Source organism: Rhinolophus sinicus, chromosome 6 (genome assembly GCF_057876585.1).
Source record: "Rhinolophus sinicus isolate RSI-liver-muscle chromosome 6, RSI-T2T, whole genome shotgun sequence".
NCBI lineage: Eukaryota > Metazoa > Chordata > Mammalia > Chiroptera > Rhinolophidae > Rhinolophus > Rhinolophus sinicus.
In genome coordinates, this window is record NC_142506.1 from 47,794,854 (window position 1) to 47,815,208 (window position 20,355).

Below are 20,355 nucleotides of genomic sequence, written 5' to 3' on the forward strand. Positions count from 1 at the left end.
TTGATGATTTTCTAGGCTTCTGAGTCACCAACCCGAGCCTATGTTCTGCATTCTGGGGTACAAAGCACAGGAAACTGTGCTCTTGGTAACGATGATGAAATTTTTATGTTTGGTCACTGATAACACCAGATTTTGTTCTCATTTGCCCTTTTCTTCTAACTGCAAAAACGAAAGAAAATCTCGTCTAGCTGACTTTAGTGCGTTGGGCTTTAGGTTTTAAATATATAATGTCCATCTCTGAACAGATTTTCTCTCAAAATGTGGAGCAAGAAGTAAATTGTAATATATGAAGATATTCACTAAGAAAGCAGCTGGAAAAGGTGCCGAGTACGAGAGCACCTAAGATCAAGGGCCCAGGACACACCTGTGAGTAGTGAGTAAGGATCCCAGGCTGGAGGAGTGTTTCTAGAATAAAAGTGCTCACTGAACAGCTGCACCTCTTCTCCCTCTCTCCTGGCCACTGCACATTTCCCACTCCCCATGCCATGGCATTCTAAGTGTTCTTAGCAATATGAGCTGTGATGAAAAAAATATACAGTGAATATCTAAATAAACATCAATTCAAAATGTTTACCTTTCATGGTCATTTTGACTTTGGGGAAGAGCCAGAAGTTCCATGGTGCCAGATCCGGTGAATAAAGTGGATGAGGACACACTGGAATGTTTTTATTTGACAGAAATTACCATACTAGAAGTGATGTGTGACACGGAGCCTTTTTCGTTATGATCAAAAAATACGGTGAATGCTGCTACTAGGTGCCATCCAACAGAAAGGCGGGATATGGGAAGTGGCACATCGAACCTTAGTAACAGTGTGTGACAGGTTTCAACGTGTTCAGTGCAGTCAGTCGGATGTGAGCTAAAGTTAAGAGAAGGTGTGTTTTAAAGTGTGCTGTAAATCATCCTCCATCATGACAATGCTCCATGTCACACATCGCTTCTGGTACAGAAATTTCTGTCAAATAAAAACATTAGGGTGTGTCCTCATTCATCTTATCTGGTACCCTGCGACTTCTGGCTCTTCCCCAAAGTCAAAATGATTCAGGACATCGAGGCAGCCACGACAGCACGACTAAAGACATGAAAGAAGACTTCCAGAACTGCTTCAGAAAGTGGCAAGAATGATGGGATAAGTGTGTTTGAAGCGAGGGGGAATGTTGTGAGGGAAATTAATGGCAATATGTCTTTTACTGTAATACATTTTTTAAAATTTCAGCATTCATCGTATTGTTTGATCACACCTTGTACACCATACTGCCAGTTACCACATTGTGCCATTCTCTTTGTGGGAAACGAAACACAGCACCAAAACTGGGTTTTCTAGCTTGTGTGTCTTAATGGGCAAACAATTCAAAGTATGCTGGTAGAGTGGGCAAGCAAGATCTAATCTCCTGTTCGTAGAACGGCACTACGTACGTGAGGAGGAGAGGGGCCTTTAAGAGTGATTCATGCTTAAAAACAGGCGCCAGAATGCTGTGCCCCTGTCAAACAGGATTGCAATCAGCAAAAAGAACCACAAACCCAACCTCAAAATGGATTCTAAGAGAAAATACCCTTACAAAAATTTCCCTTCCTATCAGAAGGCAGACCAAGAGGGAGTTTATCCTCCCACCTACAAATTCCCCCCAAAGGTTTCATTTGGAAGGTGTTTCTCTCTTTAGACACCCAGCGGGACCCTCTCTTCTGTCTCGTGTCTTCCATGGCACATTTCAGTGACTAAAACGCCAATCTGGAGAGTACCATGGGCCTCAGGACTACCAAACAGGTGGGGAGAGGCGCAAAGCAAGGCCCTGGTCGCCAAGAGGGTATGTAGACATTTACCATTTTCCTGCATTTTTCAGAGTTCAGTTGTTAGACAGAAGCTGCTCCTTTTGGATAAATTGCTGATACTGGGCACTAAAAGCTATTATGTTATCTCTTTCAAAGCAGTTCCTATTTTTCTATTTTTATGTGTGAAGATAGACATAGTTTATTAAAAACCCCTAAAGAGATTCCTATTAAATTGCCCATCACGTTTGTATACCAGATGATACGTTGAATCTAGGTTTAGTTAAAATATAACAATCTTAAACAAAATAAAAAATATATAACAGTGCTTAGCAAACATTGTCAATCTATGCTGATGTAAGTAATCAACACAAAATGCCCCTTAAATTAAAACTTAGTTTTTTTAAAAGACCAATTCGGCATTTTCAAGAGAACTCCAGCTGTTTTTCTGCAGAGGCCGCGCGAGTGTGCCAGGCGTGGTCGTCCCACTCGGTATGTGTAGCGCTTGCCCTGAAGGTCATGTAATAACTAATGCCACAGAGAAATCAAAATTGAAGTCTTTAGCGTGTACCGTCATGCAGCGGCACAGGCTGCCTGATGATCTGGAAGCTGTTTAGCCGAGATCGCCCCCCGGGCATTTCCACCCGGGCCTGCCCGCCTGGTGTCCTGGCTCAGAGCGATCCTGGGCTGCTGTGCGGGTTTTAAGGCTGATTTCTCCGCGGCCCGTCGGGGCAGCAACCGCGCGAGCTCGGGAGACCTACCCTGGGACCTGGGCACCAGCTGGAAGGACTGCGGCGCTGGGACGCGGCGGGGCTGGGACGTACCGGACCGGGACCGTCCCCGCGCCCGGCCCCGCCCGCAGCGCTGCAGGAGAGACAGAGGACGCGCGGAGAAGGGGTTTCGGTGGTTGCCAGAGCAGGAAGTGAGCGCGAGGAAGAGCGGGTGGAGAGCTGGGAGGAGGAGGACAGGAGAAGGAGGAGAGAGAGGAGAAGAGGAGGAGGAGGAGGGAGAGGAGGAGGGGCGCAGGGCCGCGGCGCCTGCTCCGGGCGTTGGCACCACAGGACTTTCCTTCCCCGCGGTGCGCTCCCCTGCTGTCCGGAGGCTGCCAGCCCCGCTCGGGCGCTCGCCTGCCCACCCGCCCCATGGCTTCTCCGGACGACCCTCTACGCGCAGGTAAAGTGGCCCAGCGCCGTGCGCTCACCTGGAGGCGCCCGGGCCACGGCGGGGGGTCGGGTTGAGCCTCCTGCGACCCTTGTGGGGCGCCCACCCGGGGTCCGCGCGCGGTCCGCAGGGGACAGTGACACGAGGTCCCCCCTCCACACACACACGGCACTGCCCCCCTCACTCACGTGTACCCCGGACTCGCCTCCGGCTTCCCACTTCCCCAGCGCTTTTGTTCTGGACTCACGCCGCCAGGTTGGGACAAGTCCCTCCAACCTCTCTGGCGAAAAAGAGCGCGAGCGGAGCATTACCCTTTTCTTTGGGGCTCGCCCTTTCTCCCCTCACACGCCGTCTCGTTTCTCCTCTTCTCTCCTCATTTCACTGTATTAAATGGGTCTGTTCTAAATACTGGCCCTTGAGCTATTTCATAGACTAGCATCACAAAACCAAGGGGCTGGCCCACCTGTGGGACCCCACCTGAAGGGCCTTTGATTACAGTGGCCTCTAGTCCCATCCTTATTTTAAAACACTGTGTTTGTACCTCAGGCAGGAATCTAGATTGTTCTCTCATCTCACTTGAATTTAAAATTCTCCTCAGTGTTGACCTGGCAGGAGTTCTGTCCTTGCTCTTCCATAAAACCTGGGCTCTATCTGCAGTGAATGCTTGTTGAACACACGAACGAACGAACGAACGAACGAACGAACAAACAAATGAATGAATGAATGAATGAATGATTTACACGTGGGGCAGGAGGGCTCTTTTTCCAGTTTTGTGGAGGTTGGGAAGGCTGTGGGGAGGGGGGAAGTGGGAGAGGAGCAGGGAGACCAGATACACAGATGCAGAACCGCATATAACTGCTTAGGTAAACGTGGCTTCTATTTTACTCCTTGGGCTCTGGCAAGGATAGAACGTGAGTGTTCCATCCTTAGTTTGTAGCTTGAGCAGTTGGGAGGAGACATCGTGTGGAGATGGGTGACATGATAGCTACACTGACGTCATGATATGCTCGGTGGGGTGAGTTTCCTGGACATTTTAAAGAAAGATCTAAACTCTTCAAGTGGGTTATGCTCCACATTTTATGATGGGAGATGGAAAATAAATACACTGTCTTGGTATCCTTCCCCTTCCTCCATACCCATTGTTTGACATAAAGGGAGAAACCCTCCCGCTCTCCATGCCCACTCTCACCTCTACATGGCTTCTGAGAGCCTGACTGACGGTGCAAGAGGTGTTAGGCCAGGTTTTACTAACCGTGCTCTCAGGTCTCATTAAACGATGATGGTGAGGGGGATTCACTGAATGGGGGTAAACGTAAAATCTGCTCCCCGCCCCCTTATCAAAGGCGGTGCTTAATAGTCATACAATACATAGAAAAATCTCAGTGAGTCAATAGTATGATGAGGCCACCAGGGTGGCCAATATGACCTTAGATGACGGTGAGAGCACTGAGGAATCTAAATTCCGGTGATGGTCTCTGAGTCAGCGTGGCTCAGTCAAATGGGGGCTCACAACCTGAAACATAGGGACTTGGAAATCCCAGCATATGTGGCATGATGAGAGAACTGAAGATCTGATGACAGGAGGATGTCTAAGGAAGGAATGTCTCCTTGACTTTATGGAGTAGGGCCTGTAGGTGGAATCTTTTTGGCTCCTACAGAGGGGAGAGGCCTCCTAAGGTAGAGTTCTTGTCACCTGCAGAGATGTTGAATATTTTCAGGCATCTGAAAGATGTCCCTGTATCCATGCCCGCTCTGGATTTATCAATAAGATGAGGGTTCCTTCATTAAAAAAAAAAAAAAAAAAAGTTTAAAAATGACTTCTCCTTTCTAACATCTCATTTGGTTTCTGTAACCTTCAGGGCACGCCCATCTACCCATCCATTTCTGTAATGAAGCCACAGATGGTGCCAATACGTGGAACTTGTTAAATGGAATTTTCACTTCTCCACCCCAGACCAAGTTTCCGTCCTCGCCTGATTTCCTACACATACCTCCCAACTGGTGTTTCATACCCACTCTTGTCTTCCACCAAACTGTTTACCAAAATGTGGCCAGAGTGATCTTCTACAAACAACTCAGACCCTGCCATTCCTCTACTTAGAAACCTACAGTGACTTTCCAACAAACCCTCCGTCCTTAAACTGCTTCCATACTTTGTACACTGGTCTCTACCTCTTCCCTCCACCGACTGGTACCTTTCTGTCCTGCAGCCACCTTGCCTCAGGTGTGCCTTGACACTTGGGTACCTCTTGCCTCCGGGTCTTTGCAAAGGTCTTTCCTGCTTCCTGGAACGTTCCCTCCATCCGCCTCCACTCCGGTTACCTCCTACTCACCCTTCATATTTCAGCTCAAAAGTGATGTGGATCAAGCCCTATGTGAGATACTCTGGTGCTCCCTGGAGCTTCCCTGTTAGCACTTGTCACTAGTCATGATTATTTCACCACCACCCCCAACACACACACTGCATTAGACTATAAGTTCTTGGACGGAGTGTACTTCTGTTTTGCTCAGCAGACACCTCAAACACCTGCACAGTACCAGCACATAGTAAATGCTGGCTGAATACTTACCGCCTCAGTGAATGAATGAAAAGAGAGGACATTTAAGCATATATGCTTCAAATTGTGGGTAGAAAAAGCTCTTCCCATATTAGTATCAGAGGAACTCATTCTTCAAGTTAGATAATGTGAACTAAGTTTACCTTGTAAAGTTAAAAAAGGTGTTTGTAGGTCCACATGCAAGTAACAAAGGTGTATATGTCATTATTCTGTTACGAGCTTAGTTACATAAACACCTTTTACACTAAGAAAATTGACAAGATTGTTGAGGTTACATGGGAGGAAAACAGTCATACTGGTTACAGGGTCACTATCTCACTCTATCTCTACCACCAGTCGGCAATCTAACATGGAGTGAGTCAGAATTGCCCGTCGAATGTGAATAAAATCTGGTTCCTGTTCACACAGATATTAAGACAAAGAGGTTTTGAAAGGCTGGGTTGAGGTGATGGTGCAGTTCCTTGCTTCCTTGCAATGAGCTAAGTCCCACTGCCACCCAGCACATCAATGATGTCCTCCCTTTGTTCCCAGGGTCTCCGTTGCACCGCACAGGGGGCTTTCTCCCCAGCCCCCAGCCCTGGTCCTAGAGACCAGCTCAGGACATAGCCCCTTAGGTGGCAACTCAGCTCTCACTGCCCCTCACAGCCCTTCTGTGTGCTTAGATGGGTCCGAGGTGCAACGTGCCTTCCTCACAAACCCTAAGAGTACTGGGAGCTGAAACCTGGACTCCAGGGGAAACCACTGCAAGCAACACCCTTGTTTGGAAAGCTGGACCAACCAGTTCTTTGTCCAGACCCACCAGAGAGTGGTGACTGGTTGTGGTTTTCCTTTCTCCCTCCTCTTCCTTCTCTCCTCCCCTCCCTGTGGGTTTTTCCAATGCCCACTTCATTTCTTTTCTTTTCTTTTAATGCCTCTGTCTTCTAAGTTTTCTCCTCTCTACGCATACCGGAACCTCCTCTCTCGTCCTTTTGTTCCGTCTCTTCCCTCCTCCTCCTTTTCGTTTGTCCCTCTTCAGTTCGATCCCCTCTGTAGGCACGAGGGTCAGACTGACATGATTGACACACAGATGCTAGGAGCACCCTTCCTTGATCCCTGGTTTTTTCTCAGCCTGTTCGGCCACTGCTCTGAGGTCTGAGGATGACAGAGAGGAAGATAAATTAAACAGGGTCAGCAATACCCCACAGCGGTTCTGAGAGCTTTGTCGTCCTGAATCCAGTTCTCTCAGCTCTCTCAGTGTCTTTGTAATCACTAACGCCAACAGCTGCAGGTCAGAAGAAAAGCTCTGCTACAAAAAAGAATAACAAATGAAAAATAAATTAACTCTGAAATTACAAGTTCAGAGAATTGCCTTTAATTATTCATTAGAAAGCACTACAGTCCCCACCCTTTTGGCTCATGATGCTGGGAATTTGGGAAGCTCTGACTCACTTCCCTCTTTGTGTTCTCTGGAAAGACATCCTTAGAGCAGATCTTTGAACTTCTTTGGAGAAACTGTCTCTAGGAACTATTGGCCCTTATCTAACGGGACTAATAAGGGCGATGTCAGAACGTGACGGTGCGGCTATGGGCGACTCACCAGTGTCTGTGTTGGGCAATGTGCCTCCTGCAGAGGCCGCTGGGTGCGGTGCCCAGTTCCCAGGGTTCTGGAGATTCTGGATCCCTAGATGGTGAGATCTGGTCTTTGGATGGACGATGAGTAGATGAGATTCTGGATGTAGAGTCGATGCTGAAATGATCTGGGGGGATGTTGGGTGACTGTATTGTGCACGTGGGAAGTACGTGAATTTGGGGGGGGCAGAGAGTGGACTGTTATGGGTTGAACTGTGTCATCCCCACAAATATTGTTGTATCCCAGTCCCCAATACCTTAGAATGTGACCTTACTTAGAAATACGGTCTTTACAGATGTAATCAAATTAAAATGAGGTCATTAGAGTGAATTCTAATCCAGTATGAGTGGTACCCTTATAAAAAAGGGAAATTTGGATGCAGAAATTCTCCCCAGAAGAGCCTGTCAGGTGGTCAGTGCATGAACCCCTTCTAAAACCTTGAAGGTGGAAAACGGGCATTTTGAAAGCAGGAAATCCCAGATCCAAATTCTGGCTCTTCACTACCCTGTGACCTTGGGTATTCAATATGTAAAAGGGCGGGGGGGGGGGGGGGCGCGGGAGGGGGACACTTCTACCTTTCTCAAGGTTACTGAGAGGATGAGCTGAGACTGTGTGCATACCATGCAGCACAGGTGGGCAGCAGGTAAGTGGGAGGCTCTAGTTGTCACTGATGAGGTTTGGGTATTTGAGTGGGTGATGAGTAAGTTCACACACGGGGCTTTCTATGTCATAGTAACCTTTTGCCTGAAGGTGCCCTCTTACCCACAGGGCCACTACTTGTCACCACTCCTGGACTTTTAAAGCTGGAAGGGCACTTGGGGGCTGTCTCTTCACTCCAAATATTAGAGATGAGGTACTTGCCCAGAGTAACAAATAACTGTGCTGCCCGCCTCCTTGCTCTCACCCGAGGGCTCGGAGAGCCAGGCCAGGTGTTCTCTTCAGGGCATCCGTTCTCCACTGGTTTCTCTCGGGCCTTTTGAGAAAGTCCCCCGGAGATGCTCATGTGACTGAAGCATCATTCTCACCGCCATCAATGAGATCCCTCTGATCAGTTGCCAGCTGACCTGATCTATGCCTTGTTCATTTCCTTATTTTTTTCTTTATTCCCACAGACATTTGGGTCTATTTCTAGAGTCTCTATTCTGATTACTTAATTTACGCGAGCATCAAACTTTTAATTACTGTAGCTTATTTTTGAGAATTTTCTTCATTTATTTTTATTTTTTTATAAGCTAAGAACCTTGTCTCTCTCTACCTGCACCATAAAAATCCATGCATGTATGTATGTATCTGGCACTTACATAGTTCTTACCAGGCACAGTTGTGAACATGTTAAATTTACAAGCTGGTGTAAAAAGACACCTTTATAATTTTTACTCTGGTAACCAAGAACAGGTATGCCTTTCCATTTTTTTGCATGTCAGTGGTGCTCTGAAAAAAACTGCCATTACACTGCATCAGTATTTTCTATTGCTTCTAGTAGACCTCAACCTACTATAGTTTTAGCTCCATATATCAATTTTCCCAGGAACTGATAATCTCTGGATTTGGGGTTTTTTCCTTTTTACCTTTTGACCCTCTTGTTTAGAGTGACCCATCCAGGGGAGTGGAGGCAGCTGAGGGACAAAGCATTGCCTGAGACAGTAGAGCTGCAGCCAGGAGCTGGAGGAAGGTCCCCACGGGGCTGGAGAGGGTGGGGGGAGGGCTGGGATGCTGGTCTTGCCACCTCGGAGCTTGCATGGTACCCTTTCTGTTTCAGCTCCTCTGTCTCATCTGACACCAGAGCCTTGTCTGAGGGCTCAGCCTATTACCTGGGCCCGTAAAAAAAAATAAAAATTTAAAGCTTCTAAGCAAACTATTAGGTTTTATACTTAATACTATTGTGAACATGCAGCGCCAAGAGCTCTCAGGAATGCCTTAGGACAACGTCCCACTTCTAGGCTGGTCTCACATAACCAGGAGCAGCCCTCCCCCAGGCTGCTTGGGCGCATAGCCGCCTGGGTCTTGAGCAGGTTGGCGAGAACACGTGGAGGAAGTAACATCCACAGCCTGACCCACGGCAGAGGCTGACCCAGTCACAGCCACTGCAATGAAAATAGTAAAAGGTCCGGAAGTGCCTCTGATACCTGAACGCGCTGCCGCTCCTGATTACCCTCTCCCTTTGCCGTCATGCTTCAGGAAACAGAAAACCAGAATTCTGCGTGCCCTTCCCAACTGCAGCTCCCTTTACTCTCGGAGATTTCAGACCAAAGCAGGGGACCCGGTACCTCCAACCCTATTGTCTGCCTGTGTCTTCCTGTTCACCTCACAACCCTCTGAGACACACTCAACGATGGCCCAGAGCTGGGTCAGCTCCGAGGGGGCATGTAAGTTCATCCTGCCTGGTGGTTCCCAAAGTGAAGGTGATCAGCTGAGTGTGGGCACCAGAGACCAGGGCCCCTCATGCTCTGACAGGAAGCTGCCAACGCTTACTTGCGTCATCCAAGGTCACACCGCAAGACTTGTCCGAGGCCAGACCACTAGCTGTCAGTGGCATGCCATGAGGACACAGGCCAGTATTCCTTTTTGGTGACTGTCTTATTTCCATCCTCTCTGCTCCCTTTGGTGGTGTTCTGCTTTTCCCAACCACCTCCTCCATTTTCCTCCCCTCTGTCTTTTTCTCTTTCCTTTCTCTCTTACTAATTTGTCTGTAGGAAGCAGGACTAACTTGCCCTGGACCCCCTGCGCATATCTGCCCAGGATGCTGTCAGGGTCATTTAGAAAACCCCCACCCCTCCTGCACCCCAGGACTCCAGTGCTTCTTAGCCCATTGACCTGAAATTCCATTGTTGATACCTGTTACGATACTACTCCCCCAGGGGGGCTAATGTTTTAAAGTGTTACCATCCAGGTACACTTTAGTGAAAATGCAATTGTTGACATGAGGCTGTGACAGGAGGAGGGAAGAAGGGACTTGAGGCTACTTAGTGGTAGCTTCCACCACCTTCTGTCCAGCCAGGAACCAGAATGTGAGAAGTAGGGAAAGGAAAGACTAGAAAACAAGATGCAGGTATGTCTGGCTAATGTGTCATGTTCTTTCTCATCTCTAGGCCTTTGCCCATGCTGTTCCTTCTGCCTAGAATGCTTTTCCCTCCCCAACCCCTTCTCCTGGCTAGCTTCAACTCCTCCGTCCAGACTTGGATATGAATTCCTAGGCAGGCTCTCCTGCACACCCCTCCTCTCCCTACCGTGCACCCCTGGCTGGGCACGCGCTCTTCCTGTGTGTTTTCACATCCTTAACCCGAAGTGCTCTGTGTTATAAGTGCCTGTTACTCGGACAGCAGGAGTTCCATAAACTGTTGTGGATTTAGCAACACAATTTGTTCTTATTGTCTTTATGTTGATTTAAATCCGAATCTTAGCCTATATCCCACTGGGCTGGCAGGAAATTCCATTTCAGTACAACTGGGCCCCTGGCTGCCTCCTTGGGGTCACACAGGAATCTAAGAGGATGATGTCGTGCTTGGAAAATGAGGGAGAGGCTTTAATTTTTAGTGCGTCGGCGTGGGAATCGATGTTCTTCTTGTCCAAGCCTGAGGCGACCCTTGAGATCCAGCAGCCCCCGGTTTCTGTATCAGGCACAAATTGTGGGTCTTCTTGCTGGGGCTGGGACACTGGGACCCAGGGGTTACCCCTTCTGTGCGTTCCCTGATGTGGTCTTGCCACCTGGGCTCTGTCAGAGACCAGGGTACAATCCCCCCTCACAGAACTGCAGACATCTGTCCCTGCTCTTGGGAGGACTCTGGCAAAGCTCTGCCTATGTGTCCTACTCCTCTGGCCACCTCCTTTAACCTCTTCAGTGACTGTAGGGCACCCTAAAACAAACAGAGGTGTTCCCTTCACACCATGTCTTCTTCGGGCATTGCAATGAGCTATGGGAAGCCTCAGAGGGAAACCTCAGGGAAAACAGACAAATGATCCCCACAAACTGTCCTGCCACGCTTGGTTGGATCCCCAGAGGCGTTGCCAGGCCCCAGGGCCTGGCCCAAGCGTGTACTTACCGAGGAAGTTGGACTTTGACCAGCCCAAGGCTGCCCCCTAGGGTTTTGCTGGTCACACACTGCAAAGCTAGAGGATTTCACTCAAATACACATGGTTATTTATTAAGAAAGCTTTCTGGCAGGTGTTTTGTAAAGTTAGCCGGTTCTTTTTGTGTATTTTCTCATTAAATTCCTGAAATGCAGCAAGTGACAAAACATAAACAAAATACTGAGAAATCAAAAATCACTTTTGGTTTGATAAAGATTCTGTGGGGTATTTTTGACCTTGGTAATTCACACGAACTACATCCAGACGCTTAGTATTTTAAAATGATAAAAATGAATCGCCGGAGAGTAGGAAATAAGGAAAGAAGCAGAAGTCAGAATTATTAATAAGTCATTCCTGCTTGAAGTTATAATCAGATCCAATATGCAAAAGTGTTGTTAATATCATACCTGCATAACTTGTGGTTATTTGTAACTCTGGGTATTTGTTGATATTTATAAGTAAACTGTTTCAAAATACGTTTTTTTTAAAAAAATAAAATTTATTTGTCTTAATCTCTTTCTTGATACAGTTTAAACCCATCCCTTCTCATTTTGTCTACATTAACCATTGAAAGTAAGTTTTTCTCCAGCCTGGCAATGGTAGCTTACATCTACATGAAGACAATGATCAAAGGATACATTTGTGCTTCTAAATTAAAGGAAATGCTCTCTATTTGTGTTTTTGTTTTGTGTTATTTTGTTTTTTATAGATCACATGGCGAAGGAGCCAGTGGAAGACACAGACCCTAGCACTTTATCCTTCAACGTGGTAAGTTACAAATTCTACACTAATGGCGATGACTTGTTTTTCCTTTTTTCCCCATTGATATTTCTTTACATTTTTTTGTTATTCAGTATTTCCACAAAGATCAGGAACCCCAAAATGAAAATTTCCCAAGATAAGTTTTTTTTTTTTTTTAATTATCATGGTAAGATCTTTGGCATAATACACTTTGGGTTTCTCCAGGCTAAGAGTGGTATTAGACTCTGTTCTGGTTTTGTTCGTACCAGAATTGATCTTCTCAGATTATGCGAGATCTTTGTCTACTTGTCTACCTTTAATATTATCTATGTTCAATCACCCCTTCTTTAAAATTCAAAATTCAAAATGTCTAACTTGACAACCAAGGAAGAAATAGGACTGCCTAATGGTAACCGAGTGCTGCCTGTACACCAGTTGGGTACACTCTGTTGATTTACCTGTCACGGTGTTGAATCCCCACCCTATAAGGTGGACACTGCCCATTTTCCAGATGAAAAACTGAGGTGCGTGGGGTGAGGTCAGTTGTCCCACTTGGAGTAGCCAGGTGGGATTTAAACCCGGCAGCTGACTTCAGATCCCCACCCCTCCCTCCTGTAACCCCTCTGGCATGTCTGCTGCTTTCAGCTTGACCAAAGTTTTCGTACACATTGTTCTTCACCGTCCACTGAACCTATGAGACGGTGGGGCAGGCATTTTTATTCCCATTCTACAGATGAGGAAATGGAAACTAACTGACTTGTATGAAGTTACCATGCTCTCCTGTGCGGTACTGCCTCTTGCTTAGGACTAAATCCGTGCCTCTCATAACATTCCAGATGTTACTGTACATACAGTGTGAGACACATTCCTTTTATCAAAGTGTTTGGAGGATCTGATCTACTGAATCATGAAAAATTCTGAGAACTTATTTAGCTAAATAACATCAAATACATTTAACATAATTAAATTTGATGTCTTTAAGTCTTTGGTGATTCACTAGACTCCTCAGTGTCTTGAAGACCCGAGGCATTTATTTTCGTGGCTGTTAGTTAACCACTGCAGAGTTTGATAAGTGATTTGAAAATAAGACCTAACCGGAAAATAAGCCCTATCATGATTTTTCCGGATGCTCGTAATATAAAATAAGCCCTAATGCGTCTTTTGGAGCAAAAATTAATATAAGACCCGGTCTTATTCTTGGGGAAATACGGTAGGGCTTATTTTATATTATGAGCCTGAAATATATAATCCTGAAAAATCATGCTAGGGTCATTTTCCAGTTAGGTCTTATTTTCAGGGAAACATGGTAGGATGGTTAACTTTTGTATCCGTCCTAGTCAACCAAGGACAGAGGTCTGCAACAGTGAGTACTGCCCAGAACACATGCTTGTTGGCCCAACTGGACATCACAGAAATATTGAGACAAAATGGTTCTGTCCCTATAATTAATGAAAACAAATGCACCTCAATTTTAAACTGCAGGCAATACACAGGGGGAATAGCACTGCCGATAAGAGAGGAAGTCTTGTTTCATGGTCAGAGCTGAGGAAATTAGGAAGGCTTATTCTGTTTCATGTTCTAACATCAACTTCTCATCAACGTTGATTTTGTTTCTGTAAAACTGAGAATACAAACAAGCAATGGGTCAGCCCTAATGATAAGTCCAAGGTGAAAACCTTGCAAGGTTTTAAATTAAAAGCATGACTTTCCCAAGACAAAGCTTTCTTTTCACTTTGGTCGTATAATTGACTGTGTTTAAAAATAACTTTCCTCTTTTGTTGTTTTCTACAGTCAGACAAATATCCCATTCAAGATACGGGACTCCCTAAAGGTATGTACAGTTAATATAACTACTTGAACTTGTGATTATTTTAATATCTCGAACAAAGCACTAGTCAAAGTAATTCTGCATTATTTAGAATTGTGAAACAGAAACATACTGGTCATTTAGTTCACGACATTTTGATGATTATCTCAGGCATGAATTTTCTTTTTAAAATCTAGAAATTATTTTATAACCATCAGGCATCAAATTCCTGTGGTGTTTTTAACATGCATATGATGAAGACACTCAGGACTCTGGACTGCAAGAAGCCTAACCCAAGTTAGTTTAAAAAAGTGGGGAGGGATTCTCTGGCTCTAGCCCTTTGCCTGCTGCTGGGCCCACGTGTTTGAAGGGCAGCTCCAGATGAGGTTCTGTCCCGCCCTTTCTCAGAGCTCTGTTTGCTGTGGTGGCTCCCGTTCTCAGCAGAATTTCCCCCCACAGTGGGAAGGATGGTCCCTACACCTTTAGCGTCACTTGGTACCGCTCAAGATGGTAGAGAGACAGGGAGCCTTTCCCACAGCACCCATAGCACAATTTTAGGGACGGTTGTAATCTGAGTGGTTTGGCCATGGGGCCGTCGCTGAATCAGTTGTGGTCATCAGGACGCTGGAGGACTTTGGCCAAGTATGAGCTTTGAGGTTGGGGTAGGGGGACCTGCAGTCATTTCCACCCAAACCACAGAAAAGCAGGTTCTGCTACCAAAGGACAAAGGGATGCTTGTCGGGCCCCAAGGCAGAAAGGGCTCTTTCTTAACCCTTGGATGTGTGGACACGCTGCAGACCGTGAGGTGGCCAGACCTTACCTGTCCTAGTCCCCCTGCGAGGCAGTTTGTGGGGCTGCGGCCATCGGCCATCGTGTAGGCCAGGCTGCTTGTTGTCATGCTGGAGCGTGTTTACCTTGCACTCTGCTGACAACCAGGGAGGAAGGGTAGGGTGGAAGGGGAGAGGGAGGGGGAGGAACATTCAGATCTGACCAACTTCCGAATGGGCACCGCCCCACACCCCTCACTTCCTGCAGAGGGAGGACTTCCCAGCTCACATTATGTGGGTTTCCCGGCAGTACCTGTGGTAATGGGTATTATAGGGTCACCGCCTGGAGGTGGGTGAGAGCTCCTGCTAGGGCCCACCTGTGGTTAAGCCTGGGTGCTGCTACCAAGTCTCCCCTCTCTTCATTCCCTACTCACCAGACTTCCCCCTGCTCCCTGAAATTAGAGTTTCATTCCTCTGTCTCCTACTGTACATGTCCCAGGAATGGCAGTGGTATAGGGAAGGCCAGGTGTGAGCCCCAATCCTGGTCTTGAGGGGAGGTTTCTGGCTAGCTCACTCGCCCTTTCCTCTCTCCGTGAATGACTCCTGAGCGTCCCGAATCCCCCAGTGTGTGGTTTTCTAGTTCAGCAGGAAAGTGGAGGGTGTGAGCCTGGCAGCCAGGCACAGAGAGGAGGCAGCCTTGGGTGGCACAGAAGACATGCGGTGATGCATCGTCCAGGGAGCTTGTTTAAAATGCAGGTTCTGGGCATGGGTCTGGCCAGGGAACCTGAATTTTAATGCTTCTCTAAGTGGTTGAGACACAAGCCTCACTTTGAGAGTCAGCCTAAGAAGCTTCAGGAACTTGGTGTGTCCGCCAGTGAGGTATGTGGAAGAGAGAGCCCAACTCAGCCACACCGGCTCTGAGTGGACTCAGCAGCCACTTCAGGTCCCAGGTGTCAGTCTCCTGTTTGCCACGAGGGAACGACACGTCAGCACCCACCTCCCAGGGAGCTTGTGAGAATGTAATGGACCGAGTCTGGGACAATGTCAGACGGGTGGAAGGAACTATGAAAAATCAGGGCCGAGGACTGTCAAAAGCTTTCATAGCAGAGTGGCAAAAGTGGGACTATTTTAGACAAAGACTGAGTTGCAGTGACTCTGGGAATGCAAAGTCATGGTTTGATCTGTCTAAAGATCTTTTTTATTTTTTATCACCCTTTCACATGACTTCCTGTTTTCAAAGAAAAAGATTATTGCTTAACAACCTGATACTTTAGAAACTGTATGATTGGGGTTCTCCTAGAAGTGAGTTTCACAAAACCTTAATTAAAATGGTGATGAGTTGACAAGTAACATGGCTGTGAAAACCATACATTAGATCTTTCCTCTGTGCTTATTCATGGGGAATGGCATTATTAAGCATGTAATGTTTTATCTTCAAGGAAGTACGTCATCTTCTATGTAATGAACCATGTCCAGACATTTAAATACTTACTCCAACATTTCCATTCAATAATATAACAATTTAATGTCCGCTAGTATTTTTTTTTTAACATACCATAATGGACCCAATATCATCATTAAATGTTTATGGTAATTTTCTCATTCAAGTTGTTTTTAGGGAAAAAAACCTATCTGAATCAGTGAAGAGACTAATTTATAGATTTAAAAGTAAATGTCATCTAATTTTATTAAGTAGAAACTGAGACTGACATTTAAGTGAATTTTAGAGGAGCTTATAGATGAGTCATTTGTAATTAGCTTGAGCAATTTCCATTTGGTTAAAAAGTATCAACATGTATTTTCTTAAGCAGATTAAGCATGCTTCACAAACTCTTTATTATGCCTCTGTATAATATTCCTACTTTATTCATGGACAGTAGAAAGCTAATTCCTTAAAGCCGTCCAAACCAGAGTGGTTTTGAACAACGTGGTTTGACCATACATCAGCTGTGGAAATCTAGTGTAATTTCAGTGATCAGCATGTTTTTGAGGTGAAAAATGTTATTCTACCTGTTTCTCATTGGGCACAACTGCGTAGCTTCTGCCTCCCATGATTTTAGAGACCTCAGAGGGTTCATTCTGTCCGGAATCTTTTATGGTAGGGGTTCTATGACAGTCCACAGCCACTGAACTCAGGACTAATTTAAGGTTGGACAGAATTCCTGATGTTTCGTAGAAGATGCCCGCTCGGGTGTTCTGAAGGGAATGTGACTCTTCACATTTTGAGGAAAAATATCTTTGAGAAAAGTATTCTGAGTTTCGACACTCTATTCATAGTGAGGGGACATTGCACATGAATACATCATAAATCAATTAAGTTTTTATCATCTTCATTTTTTCTGGTGTGAATGCTCTTTTAGTGTTCAAAAATTTTTATAGTGAATTTAATGTTAAAAGAGAACTAGAGTAGACTGATACTATTGTTAATAATTTTGAGGAATTCGAACTTAAGCATAGATGATCTTTGGGGTGCATTTTAGAACAATTTGTTAACTAAACATAGAGTGGTAGTTCTTCAAGTTGTCATAACAATTTGAAAAAGTTAGTAGAAAATAAACAAGTACCAAGGAAGTCACTGAAATAATTCAGAAGTGAAAATGTCTGCCCTACAATTAGTAAGCTGATATGTTGTGTTTTATATGATTTCTCACCTCGCAGATTGGCAGTCTTTTGTTAATAGGTTTTCTTGTTCAAACATGAAACCCAACACCCTACCACCTGCATGGTTTGCTGTATGTGTGGGTCCTGCTCATTCTATAAGTACTCTGCCTCCCACCGACCTTGACAGACTCTCTTGTGAATCTCCTGTTATAATAAATCAAAACTCAACCCCCCTCCCCCAAATGATAACATGAATACAAAGGTGACCATTCTGCAAAACTTGTTTTCTTTTGTGGAGGGCAGAAGGGAGGTGACCACAGGAGTTTTGGAGTGCCACATAAGAAAAATTGCTATTTCAAATCAACTTATCCTTGTATTGGGGGAAAAAATCTCACTCTTACAAAAATGCGGGGTTGACCATTATGACACTAGCCATTGTGAGAAGAAGTATGGCTGAAATTGCAGGTCCGTTACTTTCTGCTGTGGAGAGTCACGCATTCGTCTGCACCAGTCTGTGGAGTGCTTGTTGGATGTCAGATTTCTGGGACACCTGAGATTCCAGTTAAGGAGTCTGCAGTGGAGCCTTGGAATCTGCGTTGTTAATAAGCAGCCTACGTGACTCAGAAGCAAGAGCTGAGGACTGGATCTTAAGAACACAAGCATAGGCTAGGTCTCTACTGCTCTAGCTTGAAAAGATATCACATAGAATTTCAGTAAAAGACCATGCTTTTAGTTTAAATTTTTCAGATAATACTATTAAGGAAAAAATTGTCTTTTACTCTGGTCATAATTGTGCTGGAGGCAATGAATATAGCCCCTGATTTGAACAAATTAGCCGCCCAGCACACAATAGGTGAACAAATGTAACAAATGTAAAAAATGAAGAGATAAATCAATCTTTCATTTGTTCTTATCTTTTGAACCCTGAGTTAAATTGTTCTCTATCTAAGGCTTTATAACTCTAAAAATTTATGTGAATGAAACATTTCTTTCATAGCATACTATATTTTTATGACCTTTTAAGTTTAGAGTTGATGTTGAATTGTGTGGTTAAAGATTAAAATCGAATGGAACAAAATCAGTGTTTAACACATCTGTATAACTTTCACCACACATTGGGGAGCTAAGTGACAACATGTAAGACAACGTGAGGATGAAGTTCATTCATAACAGTGAACTTTGAAAGGTGTTAAACATTTCACATGTATGTCATGCTCCTTTGACCTCCCTGGCAAACCCCACTTTCATAAGAGAACTGACATGGTTTGCGTTTGACTTTTGGGAGGATGAACTAGCAAGACAAGTATAACCCCACTCTGCTGTCTGAAAGGCTTAGTCAAATGTCAGACAAGTGATTGACACAGTGGAATTGGATGTCAGGTCAATCAGGGAGTGTGTTTTGAGTGCCTCTTATTCACCCCATTGGTGAGAGAGGGATCCTGCCTTGGGGTGGAGATGGTCAAACACACTACACCTGACACTGGATGGATGACATCCACAGCCATTCATAAGTCACATATGCTCACAGCCTGGAGGAGGCAGACAAGCCCACCACGCAGGGCCTCACTGGAGCTCCACTGGGGAACAGAGTGAATAGCTAGGCACTGCTGGAGGCAGGTCTTGTAGTAACAAGAGTGTGTGGTGCCCCCGGTCCCTGATGGAGGATGAGATGGGCTTGTCTGATTAATTCTGTGGGCTGGCAGGGAACGGAAGCCCACCAGGCAGGGATAAGCACGGACTGTGCTGGTCCCCTTGGTAAGGCGTGTTGTTTAGTGAGGGGACTTCTCCGTGGAGCAGAGTACCATTTGAGACCCTCCTGATTTTACCAGGTGGCAAGGCAGCACATCATATGGAGTCTCAATTTCAGCCTTTCACCACAGAGTGTGTGCTTTCTTTATCAAGCTTCTGTCTTTTTTTTTCTAGCTGAGGAGTGTGATCCAATTACTTTGAACTGCCCAACAAATTCTGATGTGCAACATCAGGTAAGAATAATTTCAGTTATATTTCTACCATTAAGCACATGCTAATACAACTAGAATTTTTTTTTTTAAAGAATTATCTTCTAGAGCTTTAAAAATAAGGAAAGAAGAACAGGATTTTTAGATAATAAAATAAGTTTGGAAATGATCTTTAAGAATCCCAGTAATGTAGCATATCCATAGAACTTCTGCTACTTCTAGTAACTGGAAGCTTGCATCTACTCTGTGAAATAAATATTGATTTGTATGCTAAAAACAGACGATGTCAGTGATTTAGAGAGGAGAGTTGCTTTCTTTCCCATGTAGTTGGTTTGTTGTGGATGGGAACTTTTTATTAAGCTGCAATAAAACTAAATAGTCTAATAACATTTGTGTAATGTTTTATAGAACTTTTTTCAGATATCAGAAGTCAAACTTTAACATATTATTTTCACTGTCTTTTTCCAAAAAGCAAATACATTTATTGTTTTCTGGTTATACAAGAATGGTTGTTATTTTAAACTTCAGATAGGACAAAAATATACAAAAAAGAAAAAAAAAGAGAATTGCTTGTCATTTCAGTGTTCATCTTTTGAGGTACTTTCTTCCAGAAATTTCCTAGGGTTTCCATGTGCTTCAGTTACGTCTTGTATTGTCCTGTCCATCTCATTCACTCACTCAAAGCTCATTAGAAAATTACACAATACCTTATATCTGCTAAACTATATTTAGAGCATTAAATGTCTCAAAAAGCATAACTTGCCTCAAGTTGAGTCCTGCTCCTTCCATAACACCAGGTTAATTTTTAACAAGACAAATTTGAAGTTTTGTTTAGTCTTGCTTTGAAAACATCAGTCTTAATAAATCATTACTAATGATATCCTTGGACAGCTAAATCACTTTTGTAATAAAGCAGAGTTACATAATACAGTTGATAAAACAAGCAATTTTAGTTATAAACATTTTAATTGAAAGTTGTCACTGGTGCTACTTCAACTTTGATTAGGAGGTCTTCAGTCATCCATCGTGGATATCATATTCTTCTTTGTTAATCCTGATACTCAGCGTTTTCCCTGGAATTACAATCTAGCGATTGACTTTGATACTGATTGAATTTCAACTATTTTAGTAAACCTAATATATACATTTTTTTCTTGTAATTCTTAATTTGTTTAACAACGTTTTCTCACATTTTTTTGTGACATGTTGTAGACTCCCTTAAAGATACAAGAATGCAATATTGTTAACTTTGCTTTTTGGGATTTTCCAAAACTGTTTAAGATTAGGTACAGAATATACATTAGGACACTCTTCAGTG

General features: G+C 44.6%; 1 protein-coding gene across 2 annotated transcripts in view; it reads left to right on the forward strand.

Moving 5' to 3' along the window:
* Window positions 1-2,776: 2,776 nt before the first annotated feature.
* Window positions 2,777-20,355, forward strand: part of EDARADD (EDAR associated via death domain) — a 67,233-nt gene continuing 49,654 nt past the window's right edge. For both annotated transcript variants that reach the window (XM_088799089.1, XM_019746972.3), the window contains exons 1-4: window positions 2,777-2,940; window positions 11,873-11,931; window positions 13,696-13,735; window positions 19,003-19,061. In XM_088799089.1, coding sequence (XP_088655215.1) covers window positions 2,910-2,940; window positions 11,873-11,931; window positions 13,696-13,735; window positions 19,003-19,061 — 189 coding nt within the window. In that variant the 5' untranslated portion in view covers window positions 2,777-2,909. The remainder of the gene's footprint in view (window positions 2,941-11,872; window positions 11,932-13,695; window positions 13,736-19,002; window positions 19,062-20,355) is intronic.